Source organism: Amphiprion ocellaris, chromosome 18 (genome assembly GCF_022539595.1).
Source record: "Amphiprion ocellaris isolate individual 3 ecotype Okinawa chromosome 18, ASM2253959v1, whole genome shotgun sequence".
In the NCBI taxonomy this organism is placed as follows: domain Eukaryota; kingdom Metazoa; phylum Chordata; class Actinopteri; family Pomacentridae; genus Amphiprion; species Amphiprion ocellaris.
The window spans coordinates 26,549,486-26,566,881 of NC_072783.1; the positions used below are offsets into that span (position 1 = coordinate 26,549,486).

Sequence of the window (17,396 nt, forward strand, 5' to 3'; positions counted from 1 at the left end):
CCTGATTTCTTTGATTTATTCGCCCACAAAACAGCAAAACAAGTTGTGTTCACGTTTATTTTATTCTTTGGAATTGTCTTTGGCTATTTGCATAGAGCAAGAGTGACTGAATAATGCAAAATATCTGACTTTAAACATGTGATACTTCAGTTTGCTACACATAAACATATATAGCAGTCAGCATACAATATAGAAAAGCATTGCAGTGACACGTATACTTTTTGCAGTACAAAGCAAATATATTAAAAGGGACTTTCTTACACAACAGCGCAAGTTAATTGAAACAACAAATTTGCTCTCAATGCAGTTTCTGTTCTACCTTTGGCAAAAGAACTCGATTTTCAATATTCAATTTGAATTAATACAGTATGTAAAAGGTTTACATACATTTATTTTGTGTCTGTCGAACCAATGCTGGACGTTTAATTCATACAGTCCTTTTTTTTGAGTCAAATAAACAGAAATAAGTTGGGTTGGATGACTTTCTCTTTTTCCTCTTTCTCAAATATTCATAAAACCAACAAAGAGACCAGCTCCAGCCTCACTTCTGTGGTAAAAACACTAACTAATTGAGAGTCACACAGCTTCTTCACTCCACGGAGGATGTTGAGCGTCCTCAGCCGAACAGTTTGATGAAGCAGGGGTGGCAGTACGGTTTGTTCTCCTGCTCCTTGAAGCAGCCTTTGCTCAGCGGCTTCAGGCAGAAGTGACACACGAGGTGATGCGGGTGGAACTTGGCTCCCATGGCGGTGACGCAGCGCCCCAGGATGGGCTGCTGGCAGGCCTGACACATGCTGCCGCGGGACTGGTGGTAGTGGGCCTCACACAGCGGCTTGCCCTCGTGTTCGAAGAAGCTGCCGTTGACGAAGGGGCTGTAGCACTCCTGGAGACCAGAGGAAAGAAAAGCGATGAGGTTCGGTCACAGTGGAAAGACCTGACTCATGCTGCTGTAATTAGAAGGTTTACGTGTGGGATCACAACTTTCCCATGACATGATTCAGAGTTCTGTTTTTTTTTTTTTTTGTCACGCAGCTACACAGATTTCCTTGTGGAAGCTTCTCTGATCAGCCAAAATGATCGGCTGGAAACCGAGCAGCTTCTTGCTCAAGGAATCATATAAAACACATATTAGTTCACAGGTATTAAGTGTCCCATGAGCTGTTTGTTGTGTAGCAGCAAGGATTTAAGAAGTCATAAATTCAAATTACCACACTGGTTCCTGACACACCACCAACCAAACTCTGCTTTTTTTTTTTCTTCTGCCACAATTTCACTCACTCTGGCCTCATTGTTTGCTGTAATATAAAGTCCTGTACCTCTATGGAAACAATACAGCCACTGCTAGAAGTAGAGAAAACGAAAAAATGTAGTAGAAAAGTTATAACACCATAAATCATATCCATCCCTTTCTATACACCACTAAATCCTCATTAGGGTCACTGGGAGGGCTGGAGTCTATCCCAGCTGACTTAGGATGAAGGCAGGGGACGCTCTGGACAGGCCACCGGTCTATCACAGGGCTACATATATAAACAATCACACTCGAATTCACACCTATGGACAATTTAAAGTTACCAATTAACCTCAGCATGTTTTTGGACTGTGGTAGGAAACCCGAGTACCCGAAGGAAACCCATACAAGCACAGGGAGAACATGCAAACTAGTCCTGGCTGTACTTGTGTGTGTGTGTGTGTAAATATATATATATATATATATATATATATATATATATATATATATATATATATATATATATATATATATATATATATATATATAAGGGTTTGCTCTTATGCTGTATATATTTTAGGGTGTGTTATATAGTCTATTTTCAATGCTGCTATTCGGAGAGTACCAAACCGATTTTCATTGTTTTCTCTAACAGTGACAATAAAGGCCTATTCTATATTCTATTCTATTCTATTCTATTCTATTCTATTCTATTCTATTCTATTCTATTGTTTCATTTGTGGTCCAAGACTTTATATATTGCAGTAAAAAATGAGCTGACGGTGAGGAAAAATGTGACAGCCATCAAAAAAATCTGTGGATAAACCTCCATGTTTTGACTTAGAGAGAGTCTAAGGTGTCTGTAAGCTCAGTTTGGTTTGCTCCGTATCTTTTTGTAACAACCCAAGGGTTCATATCATTATAATGTAATTCTAGCCTAATAAAAAATACAATACAGTAAACCTAGAACACCTGCAAAAGTCAAACACAGTAAGGATCAAATGTTCACAGACTCACCCTACATACGAAGCATTGTGGGTGCCAGAGAGAGTTAAGAGCTGAGATGTAGTTTTCCAGAATGGGCTGACTGCAGCCTTGACAGCGAGACGCAAACAGAGTCAAAAAGCACTGCTGGCAATACTGCTGGCCCTCCCGGTCATGGAAACCTGCAGAGGATAAAGTCACAGTTTTACACAGAGTTCATTTGGTAACTGCCAACTGATGAGAACAGCCTGAATGTTTTCCATGTAACTCTGGTCTGTGGTGCATTAAACTTTAATCTGACTGTAATGGTTTAGAGTATTTTTGTCTCAAAGCTTGTGCTGCATAAATTTTGGCCATTTCACTGCCAAGAAAATACAAAGATTCAGTGTTTCTCTCTAAGAATTCTTGGCATTGAGCAGAAGAAGTAAACTGTGGGGCCAGAAAGTAGTATTTTGAAAACCTTACCATTTAAATGTTTTCATGAAGCCAAAAAAGACTGTTGAAATGTTAAAAGCAATGATTTTCTAGTTATTACAAACTCAGAAACTGACTTTATAGTTAAAATGAAGAATTAATCGACACCAGGGGTGTTAAATATGCGGCCCGCGGGTCAAAACCGGTCCGGGACGACTTTGTAAAGTGTAAAAAATCACAGAGGAGATATTAACTGCAGATTGTAAATTTGTAAAACTATAAATTTCAAATCATCTCTCCACCATGACAAGTTGTTTTGATCAAAAAGTAAAATACTGCATTGTTCATTGTTGTGTTGTCATTTTGTGTCATTTTTGTAATATTTTGTCTCATTTTTGTTGTTTTTTGTCTGACTTTTGTCATTTTGATCATAAAGTAAAATCCTATATCATTCAGTTCCAGATAGCTGTGACTAAATGTTTTGTTCCTTTGTAGACACTCTATGATCTGGAAGTTGTAATGTATAAATGATAAACTAAGGCGCAATATTGCTAAAATTGAATTTATTTTTCTTCAGAAATTTCAGGTTGTTCATCATGTTTTGTAAAAAGATAGTTCCTTAACTGTAAACATTTTCAGAATGCACTTTTTTGCACTAAAACAAAGGAAGCATTTGGAGTTGTGGTTATTTATCGATCATTATGCTGTGATTTTACTGGTCCGGCCAACTTTAGATTAAATTGGGCTGAATGTGGCTCCTGAACTAGAATGAGTTTGACACCCCTGATCTACACAATAAAACCTTCAATTAACACCACATGTTTTCTCAGCGTTAAAATGAATTATGAATTGAATATTTATGTATGTTTGATAGAAAGGGTTTCATGTGAGCGTGAACCTCGCTGCAGTTCACTGTTGAGTTTCTGACCCAGACAGGATGCATTAGTGCCGCCCATTACCTTCCTCTCCAAAGGCGCGGCTGCACTTAACGCAGCAGAAGCACTCGGGGTGCCAGTTCTTGTCCAGAGCGGTCACCATTTTCTAAACAAGAGGGAACAAAGAGTCAAATAGTTTCAGGAAGGCTGGAGCTATGGACTGGAGTTGTTCACGTCACAATGAACCCAAAATGAGTCTAGAAGTTTAGGTGCCTCACGTTCAGTATGGGTTTGTTGCAGTGCGCACAGTGCGGGGAGAAGAGGGTGAAGTAGTCCGACTCGCAGTACGGCCGTCCGTCCTTCTCAAAGAAGTTGCGACTCCCCAACTCCGTCTCACACTCGGTGCACACAAAGTGCTCTGGATGCCAAACCTTCCCGAGAGCCGTCACCACCTGCAGAAACAAGCAGCCAAGTCCATCAAAGTGGGATAAATTCTATAAAAATGAGCTCATACTCTCTTAAAATTATTAATATTATTGGCAGAAATAATCCTGAACTCAAAGTGGAAAGTCCTACAGTCCAAACATTTAGATAGAACATGCACAAGAAATATTACATCAATAAGGCTTAACCCTCTGAACCCAAAGCAATTTTTGCTCCTGTTGAATTTTTACTTGCTAGACCAGAAGTAGAAATAAGTCAAAAGAGCCTTTGTGCAGGACAACAAAGTTATAAAGCCGTAAATTATTTTTTTTAAAAAGAAAAAAAATTCAAAAAATGACTGAAATCAGTTCCCACAGGTCCTACCAACTCAGAGAAAAACAGTGTGTCTACATACTCTGCATATTTTACTACTTATATTTTCATTTTGCTTCCATATTTGTGTCTTATTTGCTCTGTATAAACACAGCCTGCAGTTCAGTAAAAAAGTCCCTGAGTTTTTGTCTTGTGACTGCTGGTCACAGCTGAGTCATTAATGGCTTCATGTTTGTGCTGAGAAGCAGGAATTTTATCTTTTTTTTTACAGAATCTGGTCAGTACAAATGGCTTCTTTCTGTGAAATGTTACATGTAGAATAATGTGCTTTTGATGAAATATCACAGTCTCAAGCTTTGATGACAAATCAGAGCATCACAGATAAGAAGTTCAGAGTTTATCAGAAAGTTGAATATCCAGCAATGTTTCCTGTTTTTACACTCTCTTGCTCTGAGAAATGCTTTTATTTTGGCGACTTTTAAAAGATATCAGTGTGGTTTGGTGGTTCGGAGGGATACTTACATGACTGTACCTGCCCGTACAGACATACTGTGACAACTCACCTGTCCAACCACTGGTTTTTGACACGCTGAACAGTTTCCCTTGGAGGATGTTTGCACGCCTTGTCGGCTCAGGTCTGACTGGAGGAGCCCCAGCATGCTGTCCAACGAGCCTCCAGACGAGGGCTGCGGTGGGGCGGTGGGCTGCTGCGGTGCTGTAACCACTGGAGTGACGGGAGCAGCTGGCTGGGAGAAGACAAAGAACAGAGAGGGCACATGCGTGTTTGGAATTTCAATTCTTCAGGAGTTTATCACGTAGGGAAAAGTCTTTAAAACATGACTATATATGGTTTGGGGGTCGTAAATGTCTGCACAAGTGAAAACTTTAGTCTCGGAGCGCAGAAAAGCCGCCGGAGTTCATCTTCAAGAGGCCACGAATATCTGTACAAGTATATTGACAATCCATCTCATAGTTTTGGCCGCGCTGTCCCAGTCAAAACAGAGTCCAGAGTATCCAGTGGAGAAATTTCTCTTCTAAATCCTTGTTCCCAGAACCCGGTGCAGTTTTGTTTATGACCATCAGCTGGACTGCACACTGGAACCAAACAACTTTATATCACTTAATCTGCTCACATGTTAGCTGCTGGCTCACTGAAAAGGAAAACAACTACATAATATCACACGTAGATCAATAAGTTCCAACTATCTAAAGCTCTTTATGAAGCTGGAAAATGTGTCCTCCAAGACTAATTTTCATCCTCAGGCCATATCTGGTGACTGTTTGGCACCAGGAGGCACAGGAACAGTGAAGTCATTATGAAGCCGAGTGAACATCACCAGGAATCCATCATGAATCAGTGTGAGCTCAGAACAAATAATGATAAAAATAGAAAACAGCCCATCAAGAACACAATCATGGATTTAGAGTAAAAAGTTGCCGGGGTAAGCCTTTGTGTTGTTGTGAGGACTCTTACTGTGCTCTGGACTCGGAAGTCGGACAGAGAAGCCATCAGTTTGTCCAGTTCCAGTGTGGCGGATGTTGCTGAAGGCTTCGCAGAGCTAGAATACAGAAGACAAGATGCACAATTTAGACTGATCTACCCTGGAATGCTGCTTGAAACATCAGTCATTGCAGTGTCTGATTATTTAGATTGGTGGGAATTCTTGTGGGAAGTTCGCATGACTGCTAAATGTAAATATGTAGGTGTGTCTGGACTGTCCTGAAAATGTGTACTTTGTTGTTTGTAACTTATATGTATTTACATAAATCTGAGCTTGTGGGACTCTATGAGGCATGTGTACTGCCAGTTTGTATTATGGAAACATGCTGCTAATTTTATGGGAGATTTTCTATGTTTTAGGGGAAAATTATACTGAGGCGATTTCTTGTAAAACAGTCGGATTTACATTCAGCCTTCTTTTTTTTGTCTCAGCAGCATATCAGAGTTTATGACTATATTAAATCTTCCAGTAGTCTTTTCTGGTTGGCAGTCTTCACACGGTGTTGCAATAACGCCACCAACTGTCCATCAGCTGAACAGGGTGAAACTGGCAGCAGGAATGTGTCACCCACATGTTTGCACATGTACTAAAATCAAAATGATGACCCACATGTAATATAGATTTGTTTTTCTGGCCATAAATGACTCCACAGGCTCCTTTTAAGTCACTTTACCAAGCTGGCTATGTAAATATGCAACACCTGCATAAACTGACATGCATCATTAGTTACTTTGCCAAGGAACGGTGGAGTTATGAGACGTTTGTCTGTCTGTCTGTCTGTTAGCAACATTACTCAAAAACAGATTAACAGATTTGGATGAAATTTTCAGGGAAATTCAGAAATGGCACAAGGACCAAGTGTTTAGATCTTGGCAGTGATGTGGCTTATAATCTGGATCCACGGCTTTGTTAAAGATTTCTGTATCATTGCGAGATATTGCAATTGCATGGCATTACTGTTGAAGTTTTTAAATATCTGGGAACAGAGACTGACACCAAGCACAGCAGCACCTTCACCTGCTGAGGAAACTGAGGACTTTCAATGTCAGCAGAGGCATTTTAACCCTGGTTTACACCTCTCTCATAGGATCCATCCTCACATTCAATATTTCATCCTGGTGCAGCTCCCTCTCCACTAAACACAAAACAAAACTCTCCTGTATTGTTAATCAGGCCAGCAAAATCACTGTTTCACCACAAACTCGTGTCTCTGAACTGTATAACCACTCTGCGATCAGGAAAGCCACCCTGATCACAGAGGACCCCTCTCACCCCCTTCATCACTCCTTCCAGTTAATTCCATCAGGCAAACGTTTTAAAGTCCCACTGACTCGCAAAAACATCTATTAAAAATCCTTTACTCTCACTGCAATAACCACCCTGAACAAAATCAAACAAGACACTGAACAGTACATATATCTTTTTATCAGCGGCTGTTTCTTTTTAACATTTCTTTTAGAAGTCTGTACTTTGTGAGCTTATGTCTTAAACGTGTTTTTATATGTGTTGTATTTTTATTGTTGGAGCGTTGTCAAAGGAGAATGTTCTGTTTGGGAGAGACAATAAAGTTTCTCTATCCATCTAACTATGACAACAAGTGAACACTACCTCAGCTGCCTGCTGATGATCACATGATTGCAATCCTACTAAAAATCCAACGCTGTGGACTTATCAGGACTTATCCATCGGAAATGATAGAAGGAACAATTGATTAAATTGTGGGGGTGTTTCTGAGTCCCATCAATTCCCGCCACCTGCTACATATTTAGGTCACCTGATTCAGTATCCATACATAATATACACATGCAAAACACACACCTGTGCTCAGCACAAGGTCATTTTGTTTGTGGGTATGGTGCTGTGATTTCTGCCACAAATTTTTTAAAGATTTCAGCCATCACAAATGATACAGCGACTGAGCAGCCTCTCTGAGTGCTTTTTTTTATGACATTTCTCACTGCAATACAGCTGGAATTAGATAGTCAGAATTTTAGTTCTGATAGACGTGTTGCAAATTGTTTTCACTATTTTATGAGCACAACTTGACTTGTAGCTCATCTCTTCCAAACCTTCTCGACACTCTTCTTCACACGGACTGATCAACAATACAGTTCATTTAAACTTTCTAGTCACTTGATTTATCACATGGTTAGATGTGCGTTCAACTATAAAGATCTTGAGGTGATTTCTAAGCAGTTTATGGTGCAGAAAGGATTCTATAAATATGACTAACTTGATTGGATTTGGTACCTGGAGGAGGTTGTAGCCTTGTCCTTGATCTTATCCCTCTCATCTTTCTTAGACGAAGGGAACTGAGCCAGAATCTCATCTGATGACAAAAACAAGGTCGCGCATAAGACAAGTTTCACCTCAGAGTGTCTATACAACACATGCACACTCAATCACTAACCTGTGATGTTAAACTGTGTAGCGTTTAGCTCCTGTAACAGATGGTCCAGTTCACTCAGACCTCCACCCAGCAGCGAGGAGGAGGAGAAGGCTGGAGGAGGATCTGCTGTTCGGGGAGATCGCGGTTTACATACTGTGCTGCAGGAGACACAAGACAGACATTGTCCAGAGTTAATGTCATTAGAAAACACACTGCCACTAATGTGCTTGGATTCATCTTAATCACTTTAGTACTGAACTTTAGTGCTGAAAAACTGTCCCTCTCTCTGAGATTAACCCTCTGAACCAGCAGATTTGAAAGGCCTGCTTTTAAAAAAAACATACAAAAAAATCAACAAAATTATACCTTTAACCAGAGACAGCAACTGTGAAAATATAAAGAATCACTGAATTTGAAATTTGTGACTAAATCTAAGCTTAAACTCACAATATTTCCTCAAAATCTGTTTATTCTACAAGTCCTTTTTTTAAAAAAATGCCCAAAATAAATAGTTTATACTAACCACATTATGTAAAAAAAAGCACAAAATTCTGCACTATTAAGCACAATGGTGAAGCTGTTAGTGACTCGACTGAGACCTAAAGTCATGTAACAAAAATTCAGGGACGTTCAGCTGAACTGCAGGCAGAACAGATAGGAGCCAAGTATGGAAACAAGCGAAAGATTAAATAGTAAAATATCTGTAGTAAGTGGAGGCACCAGTGTTGTTTTCTCTCAAACATTGGTAACGTTTGTGGGCACCGATGTACATATTGTTATTTTCAATGTGTATGAAATAAGTAATCAAATAGATTCAACTTTTGTTTGATGTTTTTTTTTTATGATTTATGGCATTGTAACTTTGTTTGAATACACAGACGACATTTCTGAGTTCTTTCTACTTCTAGTCATGGTTGTGCTGTTTCTACTGAAGTGCAGGATTTTATATTGCACTGAAAAATGAGCCCAGAGTGAGTGAAAATGTGATGGAGCAAACAAAACGCTTCGGGTTCAGAGGGTTAAATTTGTAAAAATACAAAATACTAAAGAGCCCACAATGCTCCTTGGTGGAGCCCTAAAGCACCTCCTGGGATACACCAAGGAATTAGAAGAGGGGTGAGACTGTCGACACCATGATTAAGTCCTGAGGGTCGTTGCAGAAATGATCAGCACCAGAGATGAGTGGTGGAAGTAGTCCTGCCCCCGAAAGTTGGAGAAGCACAACTGCAGGAATCCTGGCTTCAGTTGTTGCTGGATTTGGACCAACAACTCAAGTTCTGTCAGCACATCTCTGTCACCCACTTGAGACAAGATATCAATCCCATGTTGGAATCCCACAGGAAGGAGCTAAATGAGCTAGTTGTGAATCAAGTCAAGGTGCTTCCTAGTTGAGTTTGAATGCAGAAAATCCATCTGTCACACCACAGATATAGCAGAGAGCCTTCAGATGGCTCAAGAGAGAAGAACCAGGAGGCAAGTAGGACACAAGCTGAGGTCTGATCAGTCTCAGATGGGTCGCCTGCAGGAGTGTTAGAAACACCCAGGGATGTACTTGCTTGTTACATTCTGAACAAAACTGAGACGTGGGCAGAACTTCAGAGGCTCTGAACAAGGCTAAGAAGTTATTTATCAGAGGTTATGTGACTAATTTCAAGAAAACCTATCGGAAAAGCTATCTTGGAGAGAGTTACCTGTATAATTTGTCTGGGTTGGAGTTCTGTGAGGACTTCATCGCAGCAGAAACAGTCTGAGAGACAAAACAGACAATCACGCGTTATAGTGAAGGAGATGTTACGGAAACAGTATGAATCGACAAGGTCAAGATTATCCTCAGCATCTGCAACAAGAATATTGGTGTGAAAGCGTTCCAGATTGTCCACCTGCTGCGGTGTGTAGGCGGGAGGTGGTGGTCGGGTCTGAGCTGGATCCTGGGTGGTCGGATCAGCATTTTGTGGAGGGTCAGAGGTGAGCAGGACGGGACACCGAGGAAGAGGAGAGCTGGTGTTCTCCAGATCAGCAAGGAGGGCATCTGGGAGGAGGAGGAGAGGGGAAATGATCGAACATAAAACAGCATGAAAGCGAGCGAAATCTGGCTGGACTCACCAATATAATGTAGTTTCGGCTGGATTTGTGATGAGAATTAAAGACAGAATCCCACGTTCAAAGAATAATGAAGTGAAAGAAATGTATTTAAGAAACATGCAATGTAACAATACAGACAGAACGTATGGAGTTAAATCGAGGATGGGTTAGTAAATGACACCCTGGATGGGTTGAAACACATACAAACACATGCACAGACAGTTACGTACCAAACACAACAATACGAGGACTGAGAGGGTAGTTAGGTGGTTCAGGCACTCCTAAGGAGAGACAGACAGCCTGTGTGACCAATACAGCAGCAGATCAGTCCACAGCAGACATGGAGGACAACGAGCGTCCTCACACACTAGAGGACAGGTCAGTCAGAGGGAATCTATCGACACAGTGGAGTTATTTGCACACAAACATTTCTGCTGTTCATATCTGAGACATGCCAGTATGGAAAGGAAGCAGAGGAGGAAGAGTGTTTGACAACTGATACCTAAATCCACTCCAACCCCCCACCACCAAACACACTCATGTTGAAGTGGCAGCTGTCCAGAAACTAAACTTGCTCAAGCGTTAGTCTCTGCAGCTGCATGACATCATTTACAGCTGACAAGTTGCTGTCGCTGCGACTAAAGGCCAAAGCAGAGAATGTTAGAACAGGAGTATTTACAAACTGCTGCTGTTACGGATGAATTTCCTCATTTTCACCAGGGGAATACTGGTTTTAACTTTAACACTGCTTTACTGTGTATAATAGCACACCAGCTGCTCATCATGGGCTTTAGAGTGCAGATCAGGTCAGACTATTGGGGATATAAACCAACCATTTACTGTCCTGATTTTAATTGCTTTCAGTTTGACCCTATGAAAAGAGTAGTCTGGTGATGGTAGTCTTTCTCAAAGTTGTGGGACAATGGACAAAGTCTGAGACCAAAAAATGTTGACTTTTGGTCCCTTGAAATGCCAGATCCTACAAGTCCCAAGATGCAACACAACAGCATCTGTCAGCAGACGTCTGTATTAAAACTGCAGGACACACCAAGCTGAAATAAATGTGATTACATCACAAAGACATGATCAGGAGGTAGTTATTTCAAACTAAAAGCTGCATTCATGTCATATTACAACCACTACACCCATTAAATTTGGGTTTAATATCACTAAACAGCATCTTTATATAATGTGAGGCATCAACACTAATTTTGGTTTTCTACAAGGAGTCGACCAATATGTTTTTTCAGGGCTGATATCTAGACAGTAACTGATATTTGGACCTGATTTACATTTGAATAGAATAGCACAAACTCCAACCCAAACTTTGTTGAAATGCTTCTGTTTCTTATGTTTTCCATCTGTTTAATTGAAAGAGAGCTTTCCAGCATTAATACTTCAGTGTTGTTGGCCATTATACATGACATGTTGTCAATTAGATAGTGCTGTGGGTGGGACATTGGTGACTCCTGATAGAGAGAGGCTGCTGCATCACAACCAAAGCAGCAATTTTAACACTAATTTATTAGGAATTTGATTACAAAAATAATGACACTGATACTTGGAAAAATGCTGAATATCAAATCCGACAATCAGCCAAACTGATGACCTCAAAACCACATAAATTAGAGAAAAATTCAAGTTTTCCAGTCAAATTGTAATCACTGCTTGGAAGATGAAGTAAATGCTCTTTCTAAATTGGCAACTCATCATCATAATAATTTGGATTAATGTAAGCCACAGATAATTCAAAACTGCTTCCACACGCTGACTTAGATAAAAGTGGACATTATCAAAGTAAGTTTTTAATAAGTCACAGGCCTTGGAATTGTTGAAAAGCGGTTTTGTAGTTTGCAGACTTGAACTGGAAGAAACTGGATGGTTATATTATTTATGCATCACTTCTTTCAGTGATCTATTGGTGGCACCTCAACTAAAATTCTCACACTTGCAATGTCATCTTTTAAGTCGGACTTAAATTAACAGACCACGGGCTGTACGCAACAAATAGACGTAGTCTCAGGTCTGAATAGTAAAGCCAAGAGTGAAGTGCCTCAAACCTGCATTCTGTCTACTGGCCAGCAGGAGGCGACACCTCTGATTACAAAAAGAAGTCAGATTGTATTGAAGTCAATGAAGAACTAACCCTGCTTTTTACTTGATTTGTTACCCTAGTAAACATTTTCCTGGTACATTTATTGATTCAGTTGCTAGTTCTGAAACTTTTTTAATATAGCATCATGCTCATTTTGTAAATTAAGGTCCAATTCAGTGTAAAATAGATGACAAAGCAGAGCCAAGATCCAAACTCATGGTTTTGAACAGCAGACTACTAATCATTGGATGACGTCACGGTAGCTATGTACATCTTTTATATATGATCGAAGCAACAGATGGAGGTTGCAACTGGTTTATCCCTGCTGGTATTTTCACATTTATTAATACAGAATGAATACAATCAATCAGAACCAGTACCTCTGGCTGGGAATCACTGATCTAGTTAAGGTTAATCACACCAGATAAAGCACTTTACTTTGCACTTGGCTATGAGTTCTGGCAACATGGAACATTACAAGGAAAGTCCAAACAAAATTATCTCAGAGGAGAACCGGATAGCAGATAGAGAACAGAAAACAATGCATAACAGAACATTAAAGAGTTTGAAGGCCAGTGAGACCGGCAACTGTAAATCAGAAGCATGTAACTCTAAATCCACAGATACCTGTATATTCAAACTAAATAATTAATTATCAAAATAGTTGACAGTTAAAATGATTAATTGACGGCTTATTGCGGCTCTACTTCATTGTCAGATGGAACCGCTGATGTTGGGCTTTGTTCTGAGGACTTTGAATGGTTTGTGTTGATGCCGATCTACCAGCTGAAGATCAAAGTTTATTCTTGGCCTCGGAAAGAGCAACCAGGACTAAAAAGCAAAAGATTAGCCCTAGTTTAGCTGTATTTATTCCATTAAAAGCAGGTACTAAGTAGTTCTGCAATGATTAACCAATTACTCGTTTGATCTGATTCCAACTTTTTGATTTTGGGTATTTTCTGGTCCCTTTCTTTTTGTAGGACAGCAAACTGATGAATATCTTTGGGTTGTGGACAAAACAAGACATTTGAGGACATCATCTTCATCTTTCAGAAACACTGATGGGCATTTTTCACCATTTTCTACCCAACGAGCAGGTAATGTTCAACAGCACTGGCTAACATTACCTACAAGTTGACAACCATTTTAAAGAGAACATTTTAGGGATTTCTATTATTTTCAATGATGTTCCTATGAGGCTACAACTCAGACATCAACTACAACATTCACAGGATGTTTGGAGGATGCTGTCAGGGTCACAGATTATGTCGCATGATAACAAAGGAGGCACATTCTTGAACCAGTGTTTGAAAACTGTTTTCAAAATATTATCCTGAACATCTTTAATAAAACGTTTCTGAAGTGTTACGTATTAACAGAGGTAGAACATTTTGCCTGTAATGTTCTGAGGGTGTTTTGGGGATGTTGCAAAGGTAACATGTTATAAAAATGCTCTCTGTTACATGACAACAAAGGCAGGAAGTTCTCATTACAACATTCACAAAACATTTTAAGAACATCAGTGGCCTAACAATGCCTTTAAAGAACGTTATCTTACGTTTGAGGCGAACATTCTGGGAACTAAAGAAAAATGCAGAACTTTCCCAGAGCACTTTAGGAAGAAAAAATCTAGTTTGTGACATTTTAATGATCAAACAACGAATCAAGAGTGTATAATGATAATGATATGACTGTTTGAGCCATATTTGAAGCTGCGTTCTCCACATCTGCAGCGATCAGTCAGGTGAGAGGATGAACCTAAACACAACCAGCCTTCACTCATCCCTGCGGCCACTTCTGCCCCTGATGATTCACTTTTCTGGTACGACCATGCGGTGAGAGTCTTGTGAATATAGTAAAAAACTCGCCCTCCTCCTCCTTGTCCTGCTGTTTCTCTCTCTCAGTCTCTCTTACAGACTGAACTGCACATATAAGGAGCTGAACTTCTCTCAATGGGAATTATGACCATATTTAGAGCTGCCTACCGACTTGTTTGTCTTGGCCTCTCTAACAAGTGGTCTCTCTCTTTCTGAAAGCCTCGCCAGATCCAACACATAAACTTACAACATTACTGGACAACAGCGCAAACCGAAAGGCTCAAACATGTCCACTGCCTGCCTCGCACTCACCCAGTCACCCAGTGACTCCGTCTCACTGCCTGCAATCCAATCCAGATGTGCCCACATGTGCTTGGCTGCATCTTGCCATTCCCTCCTCATACTGCTTGAGAAGCACAAATGCCTGACTGTTGAAGTTCGTGAAAACAAACAAAAAAGTCCCAGAAAGAGAGAGAGAGAGCACGGATGGGCAGCAAGGAGGCAAAAGGCCTTTTTTTTTTCTATTTTCATTGAACTCTGCGGCTTTTACAAATAACAGCGTTGCCCTGGGCTATTTCAGGGCCTTTCCAATGCAGCAAAAACACCAAGAGTCTCATAATGTTGTTTTGAGAAAAAAAAAAATCCTCCAGGAGAGAAAAGAAGCTCCCTGATGATGGATCTCAGCCTGGTGAATATTATTAGTGGCTTCCTATTCATCTGTGTTAACACAGATGGATGGAGTCTTTTTTTTAAATCTAATTTACAAGGAATTTATTGGATTTGCGGGATGTGCATGGAAAAACTGAGCAAATGTGGAATAACGCAACAATTCTGTAACTATGTTCCAAACCTGAGATCAAAATGAAGATATTGCTGGATGTCATATGAGAAGGATTCACATATTAGAAGTTGCACCAGTCAATTTTCTACTTTCAAATGCAGAACAGTGTAAATACATGACCCTGTGAGGAAGGAGCTGGAGACTGAATGACTACCACAGACCTTATTTCCTCTGTTTGGGCAGCAGCAGCAGCAGCAGCAGCAGCAGCCCTTCCCTCTGATCCCTCCAAGATATCTCAACATGTAGCTCCAGCAGCACTACTTACCCAAATCCTCCATGATGAGCTCTCAGCCGACAGTTTTCCTCTTTGTGGCTCAACACAGGCAGCAATAATGAGCAGTGATGGCCGAGGATCGGAGCTGGACGGACGGACTCGGCGCTATTGTCTGTCCTGAATAACTTCTTGGGCACCGTTATCCGCCGAGAGGAGGAGGAAGAGGAGGAGGAGGAGGGCGTCCCGTTTCTTTTTCCTGTGTAATGCCTACCAGCAGCTCAGGCTCGGAGAAGGCGTAGTTAAATAAATGTGGTTACAAACCCGCATTCCCCGGACACAATACGTCATCCCGGACATTCCTGCTCCTTATTTGGGAGAGAAAACCAGGATTCAGCGGAGACCAGGAGCTGGAGCTGCGATGGTCTGAGACTCACATGACGACACCTCGGTTAGAGAAGGAGGCTCGTAAAGAAAACATTTAGTTTGTCATGTTCTTTCCATATATCTCTGTCCCATACAAGCGCAGGGTATTGGACAGATTTTTTTTTTAATTATTTTTTTTAAATATATATAAAGAAAGCGTTTGCAAAGTTTGAAAAGACTCTGATCTTTATGTATTTATTGCCCATAGAAATTAAAGACCACGAGCACAACATGCACTCATTTACGCGCATATTTTTAAATTTATTTCTAATTTAAATTTTTATTAGAAATTATTCATTATTAAATATTTATTGAATTTATTTTTACTACATTAAAAAAATTATTAAATTATTTATTATTCTTTTTTTACTACACAAAAAACTTTCACAATAAATTAATTTGCTCATGAATTCAATTCTGATGTGTCATGAAATAAAACTCCCCACAAATAAATAAAACAATAACTGCTTAGTAATTATTTATAATAATTGTATTGAATATTTTATTAGTATAATCCAATATTAAAATTGCAATTATTTATATAAATCATTCGCTTCTTAAGGATTTCTTTTATAAGAATGAAAATTAATGGGTAATATATTATCTATTAGTTGCTCCTTTTCATTGAATGAAAATATTTCTACTATATGAATAAAGCAGTTTTTAATAACTACTTAGTAATATTCAAGTAATTACAATGAGCATTATATTCACATAATAGTAATATTTTCTATAAATTATTCTTTTTAAGAATTTATTTTCTAATATATTATCTGTAATTTATTTAATAAATAAAAATATTCGTAGTGTATATATATATATATATATATATATATATATGAAAGCAGTTAATTGTTATTTATAGCAATTATGAGGATTATATTATACTGGTATAATAGTAATTGTTCAAATACAAATACTACTAATACCCAAAATACTAACCTGTGCTCCCTCAGGTTTTGTGTATGTCAGTTAATTTGTGATCATTTGATCAAACATCTATATTTAGGAAACTCCCCATGTGAGTGCTATTGTGTATTCTGGTTCACTGTCATGACTTCCTGCAGCACATGCTGGAACGGAGTCCTCATCAGTGGTATTAATTCCACCTGTGCAAGTCAAATGTCTGCAGTGAAGAAGCAACTGATATCTGGGACTTCTGTGGACCCTAAATTTCTCTAAAATACAAAATAATATGCAACCTGCCTTTAGAAAAAAAATAAAGTGTTAAAGTTTAAGGATTAGACCTTATTGAATGGACACCTTTGGCATGTCACGGTAAGAAAAAACAGAAAAATAGATGTGAGAATTTCATGTAGCTGCTTACTGTGCATAGCTGGTTCACTGTTACTTACTGGAAGACCTACAGCGGACAGTCATTATTATTATCATTATTATTTCATTGTGGTAATTATCTCCTCACTTCCCTCAGTCACATCTCAGCTTCTGTGAGGAAAAATGCTAAAGAGACGCAAAACTTTGCTCTATAGTGTCAATCTTAAGTTTCACCAATTACTTATAATGCACCCCTGTCAAATCCAGCACCCCTAAAGGAGTGGCATTTATACATCAGACTTCTTCATAAAAGACCTCTGTGTAGGTTACACTAATGTTTCCTCACTCCTTTCTCCTCAAGGTGCATTTATCAAATTTGAAAACCCTCCATGAATGTGGAAAGGGAAAGATTTCTGGTTGGTGGAAGGAGAAAAGATGAAGCATAAGCTAGCACAATGAAAAGCACCCATTGTGTGATTAGCAGCACCTTCACCAATT

The 17,396-nt window shown here is 39.4% G+C and overlaps 1 protein-coding gene across 2 annotated transcripts; it reads right to left on the reverse strand.

Annotated features, from left to right (window-relative positions):
- Positions 1-43: 43 nt before the first annotated feature.
- Positions 44-15,572, reverse strand: LOC111568780 (transforming growth factor beta-1-induced transcript 1 protein). 2 transcript variants are annotated; one of them, XM_023270584.3, is made up of 12 exons: positions 15,252-15,572; positions 10,464-10,514; positions 10,032-10,180; positions 9,843-9,898; positions 8,173-8,309; positions 8,013-8,091; positions 5,735-5,819; positions 4,824-5,006; positions 3,783-3,956; positions 3,589-3,670; positions 2,249-2,397; positions 44-883 (listed from the first exon to the last, which is right to left on the reverse strand). In XM_023270584.3, the coding sequence occupies exons 1-12, from the start codon at positions 15,262-15,264 to the stop codon at positions 617-619; spliced, it is 1,425 nt and encodes a 474-aa protein (XP_023126352.1). In that variant the 5' UTR covers positions 15,265-15,572; the 3' UTR covers positions 44-616. The 2 variants fall into 2 exon arrangements, with proteins under 2 accessions (XP_023126352.1, XP_023126361.1); XM_023270593.3 differs by lacking the exon at positions 10,464-10,514 and having other exon boundaries at positions 15,252-15,564.
- Between the last annotated feature and the right edge of the window lie 1,824 nt (positions 15,573-17,396).

What these genes read in the sequence shown, in the direction of transcription:
- LOC111568780 (XM_023270584.3), bottom strand. An exon ending in AACCCAGACAAATTATACAG is followed by an intron (nt 8,310 to 9,842) that starts GTAACTCTCTCC and finishes TGTCTCCTGCAG; the next exon opens with CACAGTATGTAAACCGCGAT. An exon ending in TACACAGTTTAACATCACAG is followed by an intron (nt 8,092 to 8,172) that starts GTTAGTGATTGA and finishes TTTTGTCATCAG; the next exon opens with ATGAGATTCTGGCTCAGTTC.